The sequence below is a fragment of the Rhagoletis zephyria genome, unplaced genomic scaffold (assembly GCF_001687245.7).
Source record: "Rhagoletis zephyria isolate East Lansing unplaced genomic scaffold, Rhagoletis_zephyria_1.1 Rzeph_scaffold_15519, whole genome shotgun sequence".
Classification (NCBI taxonomy): Eukaryota; Metazoa; Arthropoda; class Insecta; order Diptera; family Tephritidae; genus Rhagoletis; species Rhagoletis zephyria.
In genome coordinates this window covers 1-6,172 of record NW_016172586.1, presented here as the reverse complement: position 1 = coordinate 6,172, position 6,172 = coordinate 1, and the positions used below count along the sequence as shown (strand labels likewise).

Genomic DNA, 6,172 nt, shown 5'->3' with positions numbered 1-6,172 from the left:
TTTCAAAAAAAAAAATAGGGGTATACTTTGTCGGTATAGAACAAACCTAGGGGGTGAGAGCATTCAAATTTCGACTTTACTTTTTCACATGCATTTTTAGACCACCCTAATGTACATACATACATATGATTTGCTACCTAACTTAAGGTAAAAGAAAATAGTTAATATTAATCGTTCGCTACCCTGGAAAACCGTCGCATCATAATTGAAGAAATCGAATAAAATCAATATACATAGATATCGGACGTTTAATAATATAGAGATGTAACTCAAAATTTACATTTTTGTATATTTCATTATGCAATTAATAAGCTTGATAAATAGAACAGGTCAGTCCAACAGGTAACCAAACTTTCCAAATATGGCGAGGATAGGTGTCCTTCCATCTATCTTTTTGTATGTCACTGTATGAATTGATCAAACTTTGATTTCGCTTACCCACAAAATTAAAATTTTGAATATTTCGTCATATTAGTAAGCGTTTTTTGATTGGATGAAAAGAGAAGGCACACTCCTGTTGCGCTCTTTCGCCACAATTATAATGAGTTGTCCCTTCTGGTTATCTACGTTCTTTGGAAGTTCTAGAGCGAGTTATATCGCGGTACAATAAATACAACCATTTATTTCTTTAAACTCAACACTATGATTAACTACTTTTTGGCTGACATTTTTAATACCTCAATTTCAAAAGTATGCATTAATTTGATATTTTTTTTTTTTCTACTTTTCTAGAAACAACACGCAAAGCGTATGGTCGCACAAACTAATAGCTTTATTAAGTAGTAAAAAACTAGCATAAAAATGAATCCAGAATTATCAAAGATACAAAGCAGCAACATAGCGCTTTCGCCGCTCATCACAAAAGCACTGAAGAAGAAGCCAGCCAAACCGCTTGGAGAACGCAAGAAAGCCGTAAGACGACAGGTAAATTGCAAATTATGAGCGAAAGTTTGTTTGTACACTAAAATTTAATTTCTTTATATTCTATAGGAATTGATGGTATTGCTTGGAAATGCCTGTGTGGTGTCTTCAGGCATGTCGGTGTCACTGCCATCTGTTTCTCTACCACAACTCACCAGTCCAGATGATATTTATCAACTTAATACTGAAGAAATTAGTTGGTTTGGTAAGTTATTTGAAAAATTGTTCATTAAAAGAACTCTTTTATTAATCACCAAGTTTAGGAAAACCCGACTGTAAGCGTTATTTTTCATAATTATCTTTTTGTTCTTTTAAAAGTTTTGAAAAAATTATGATTTAAATGAAAATCGTTCAAATGCCTCCTGTTTCTCCTTTCAGCATCTATCAACAGCATGGCCTGTCCCATTGGCGGATTGATTGTCGGCTATCTCATGGACCGGTTTGGCCGCAAAAACACAATGCTATTAACAAATGTTGTTGGTCTTATAGGCTGGGTATTGCTGGTTACTGCACCCTACCAAAGTGCCAGACATGCCATTTTCCTGCAGCTGTTGCTTGGTCGTTTCATATCAGGTATCTACATATGTACACACTACTTTAATGTGGAAAGCAAATAAAAATATTTTAAATTGGTTTTAAACTCAACTTTATTGGCAGGTCTTATGATGGGCGCAGTTTTATCGCCCATTGGCTCATACTCGGCGGAAATCAGTTTGCCGCGCATACGTGGACGCCTGATTTTGGGTACATCAATTGCCATAGCTACCGGCATATTAACGATGTATGTACTGGGTTTAATAATACGGGTGAGTAGTGGAAAATGTTGCCAAATGTTCTTCCTATACTTATTTAAATCTTCACCCTGCTAACTCCACTCACAGAATCAATTTCAAATGGTCTGTATCATCTCAGCGATTTACCAATGTGTTGCATTTTGCTGTATTCTACCCATGCCCGAATCACCCAGCTGGTTGTTGCAAAAAGGCTATGCGGAAAAAGCGCGAAAATCACTCAAGTATTTCCGTGGTCTCTCCGAAAATGGTAACTATCACGAAAACTTTTCGCATTTTTGCTTCTCATACATTCGCATTTGCTCTTCCCCAGACAACACTACTTACGATGAGTTTGAGAAGGAATTGGCGCTTATCAAAAAGACATCCGAACAGAGCCGCGCAGACGCTGCGAATGAATCACTCTTGCAAGTCATACGCGCGCGTGAAGTCTACAAGCCGCTCATCATGATGATTGGCTTCTTCTTCTTTCAGCAATTCTCTGGCATTGTTATTATTATAGTATTTGCTGCGCAAATCGCTACAAGCGCTGGCGTATCTGCGGATCCAATGTTGGTAGCTGTCTTCGTCGGCATTGCACGTATCGTCACCACCTTCTTCATGAGCGCAATCTTCGAGCGTTGGGGTCGACGACCGGCAGGCATGCTTTCTGCTGCGGGCATGACTGTCTGCATGTTTTTGTTGGCGGCCAATGGCTGGTGGCCGGTTATCGGCGAGTCTTTTGCGCTACTGCCCGTCATTTGCATTGTACTGCACATTATCTTCTCTACGCTGGGACTGCTGACGTTGCCTTTCCTCATGATCTCCGAGGTATTTCCGCAACGTGTGCGCGGCAGTGCGAATGGCGTAACGTTGTTCGTGGGGCTAACATTTTCCTTCAGCGTGGTGAAATTATATCCCACCATAGAATCGTTGATCGGCACACCAAATAGCTTTTTCGGCTTCGGGTTTATCTCCCTCTTGGGTTTGGTATTCATTATTTTCGTCGTACCAGAGACGAAAGGTCGCACATTGTTAGAGATTGAGAACTATTTCCGCACCGGACGGCGCGTGACAAATGCGCAAGTGGCACGCCGACAATCGCAAATTGTTATGGAAGTAGCGCAGGGTGTCTATAGTTCGCAATTCGAATTGGACGAAGTGATCATGCGTTTGAGTAAAGTGCATGAGGATTGTGAGGCCAATGAAAATGAGTTAATAAGTGCAAAATAGTATAGTAGTATTTTCTAAAGATGTATGGTTAAATGGTGCATAACATGAAAATCTTTTTGTAGAAATAAGTGTACTTAAAGTAAATTAAAAACATACCTGTGATGCTTTTTAAAGCTTGCAACTAGAATATGTAATGAGTAGGTCCAACGGAGGGTCTTTCAGCAAATTTACTCTACTGTTAATAAAAAAAAATTAAAACAAAAATTAAGATTTTAATTTTTATGTTATCCTTAATAACCGCCGTGCGAAAACTCTCTTCACTCTGAAACGGCTATACGGATGTAGATGGAATACGGCATTTGGATCGCTGTCATCGCGAGCCATGTGGGACCGTTATAGGAGGCTAAAGAGAGAAGCGAGGCGTATTTGCCACAATAAGAAATGGAAAGCGTAAATACGTAAGTGCGAAAAGCTTGAAATTCTGGCCGACAGGAAAACCGCCCGAAAATTTTATCAGAGGGTTAGGCGACTAACGGAAGGTTTTAAGACCAGGGTGAAATCTTGTAAGAACAACAATGGTGACCTAGTGAATGATGTCCAGAATGTACTTAAATTGTGGAGGGAACACTTTTCCACCCTTCTGAATGGTAGAAGCACTGAAAGCTATGGATAAGACGAACCCGAGCCCCTAGCCAATGATGACGGAGTCGATGTTCCACCACCTGACTATGGCGAGGTACGAATAGCAATAGCGCGTTTAAAAAACAGCATAGCTGCTGAGCCAGCTGAGCGGTGGTAAGGAGCTGACAGTAGTCGTTAAGAAATTTCAAACAAAAGCGAAACTGAGTGCTAAAGTTCAGTGACATCTATAGGCATTTGCTGAGCGCATATCTTTTCATGTTATTTCCCGTGCAGTACGAAACGAAATGAATGTGGTTCTGGAATATGGTAACAGTTGGTTTGAAACTGTGTTAAATGAGTAGACAGCTGATAAATGGCCAAGGGCTAAATCAAAGCTGTTGGAGTTTGTTCATTGATCACCAGTGCGAAACAATAAGGCCCTTACTTCGAGTTGAGTTTTTATGCAGTTAAAAACCGTCTCGCCGGTTTAAGGATCTAGGCAATAGGACAAAACGGTTAATATAATACATTCAAAATAATAACGAAAAAATTTAAAGTTAATAAAAATAAAAATTAATGCTAGAAAAATCATTATGCGGTATCTCTACCAAATGACCAAAAATCGATGGCCAGTTTTTTAACGTCCAAGAAATTGTGTTTAATTCTAAATTTACCAAAAATGTTTGTCCATTTTTTACCTTCAAGTGTTGACTTTTTTTGATTTTTTATTATTCAATTAACTGCTATAATTTTATTTATTTTTATTTTTTCTAAAGAGCATATAAAATTTATTTTGCCAATTAGATAAGTCCAATCACCACATTCATGCAAACATCATTTAATTTATTTTTGTTAGTTCACCGGAAAAGAAAAAATCAATAAAATATTTAAGTTTTCTTTAAGTTGTATTTATCAAACATCACATAAATATGCACGTGGATACATATTAATATACAGCAGCACAGAGAGAGCAAAAAGATTCCACGCACGACAAAAGCATCAAATCAAAACGTCATAAACATTTTCTTGCTACGGCTTCGGTTGATGACATATGGCGCCACAATGCAAACACTTCTCGCTAGCGACACTTTCTCGACCTTGTCTGAGACACTGACGCGTGGCTTTCACAGTCTCACGCACTCCTGCCGGCACCATCATACGGCTGCCAGCCTGAATATAACCACACACAGCCACTTGACGACTTCGGGTGCCATGCGAATGTTGAAGATAATTTATCATTGTTACGTATACGCCATGGATGGTAGTTGCAGTTACCGTCAGCTTCTATGCTGCTGCGTCTACTACTTATACATCTCCTGCTACGATTAATGTCAATGCATATTTATGTATGTAGCTACTTGAGACTTGGTTTTTCCAGCACCACTTATCATCAGAAGAACGACAAATGATATTTCAATCATACGACAAACGTAATAAGCCACTATGTCAGACAAATGATGAGCTGCTGTCAAGTAGAGACAAATGGTGACGGTGGCTGTGAAGTATATCTTTAGTTTTTTTTGTGCAACCAGTTTATTATTTAGTTAGTAGATGTCTTTGCTAATTTTTTTTTTTTTTGTGTAAGCACTCAATTTATTGCTTTGTAACTTCTACTTTAGAGCTTATGTTTACGTTGTCTATTTGCAGCCTCTTAAATATGTGTGCGTCATAACTACGTACAATTAGTTTTTTTTTTTAAGTTGGTCTTTTTATGTGTCTTTTAATGCCCGTAGACCGATTCAGTCTAAACTAACTTACCCTGCAACGTTTGTTTATATCTAATTCAATTCACTTCTTGTATTCAAAATAAGAGAAGAATTCTTTCTCGTTCAACCGATTTTTTACTCTCAGGTACATATACTTAAATCCAGCGCGTTTGTTATTTTCTTTTTTTTCATATATACAAATTATTGTCTCGTATCCATAGTAACCGTGCTCCAAATGCGGCGAAATCTCCCAGAAGTTAAAAGTGTTCTCTTATCAATAAAATGTCTTCTCTTCATTCTCTTTATTTTCCTTTTGGTATTATAAAATGATTCATTTTCTTCCATTTGCGCGATTTATTCTATTCGTTGCACTTTAAACACTCAATTTTCGTTGTCTACGGAGTTCGCCGTACTGAGACTTTCTCATAGCGTAGCTCTGCTTTTCTTTCTCTTCAGATGTAAAGTGTACCTAGTGATAGCAATGCGCAAACTCGTACAAATTCACCGCATTCTGCGTATGTATTATTATAAAATTTGCTATGCACTGCTTTTTGCTGTTGCTCGTCTCTCTCCTTACGCTCTATTTATTTATCAGATGCACGGCGAAATCCGGCAATTTCGTTTACTAAACAATTTTGCAATCTTTCGTACGTCTTATCATCAGTTTCTCATAAAGAACAAGATCCCATCGCGAAATTGTATTTAAATGTTGTTGTTATTTTCCCAAAAAAATTTTCATTAATAATGGTCTCAAGCTCAATCAAAAAAAATATAAAAATATATAAAAATAAAATATTGGCGTGGAATATTTTTTAACAGTATTCTTTACGAATATATCGAAGCCCGTATGCCAGAAACATGAATGTGTAAAAACAAAAATTTTGGGAAAACAAGTTTGACAGTTTTTTTTTACGAGACTTAACTTTACATTAATGCCAAGGCGAATTTATATAAGGTGGTGTTACTAGATCAGCTGATTTT

At 37.6% G+C, this 6,172-nt stretch overlaps 1 protein-coding gene across 1 annotated transcript; it reads left to right on the top strand.

Moving 5' to 3' along the window:
* Positions 1–736: 736 nt before the first annotated feature.
* On the top strand, positions 737–3,089 carry LOC108379072 (facilitated trehalose transporter Tret1-like). Its single transcript, XM_017635390.1, has 6 exons — positions 737–924; positions 991–1,126; positions 1,300–1,494; positions 1,579–1,727; positions 1,803–1,962; positions 2,026–3,089. The coding sequence occupies exons 1-6, from the start codon at positions 802–804 to the stop codon at positions 2,922–2,924; spliced, it is 1,662 nt and encodes a 553-aa protein (XP_017490879.1). The 5' UTR covers positions 737–801; the 3' UTR covers positions 2,925–3,089.
* The last annotated feature ends 3,083 nt before the right edge of the window (positions 3,090–6,172 follow it).

Excerpts from the sequence above, each read along its gene's own strand:
- LOC108379072 (XM_017635390.1), top strand. The coding sequence starts at position 802 with ATGAATCCAGAATTATCAAAGATACAAAGCAGCAACATAGCGCTTTCG. Across the intron at positions 925-990 it reads AGAAAGCCGTAAGACGACAG|GAATTGATGGTATTGCTTGG; the intron begins GTAAATTGCAAA and ends TATATTCTATAG. Across the intron at positions 1,728-1,802 it reads TACTGGGTTTAATAATACGG|AATCAATTTCAAATGGTCTG; the intron begins GTGAGTAGTGGA and ends CTCCACTCACAG.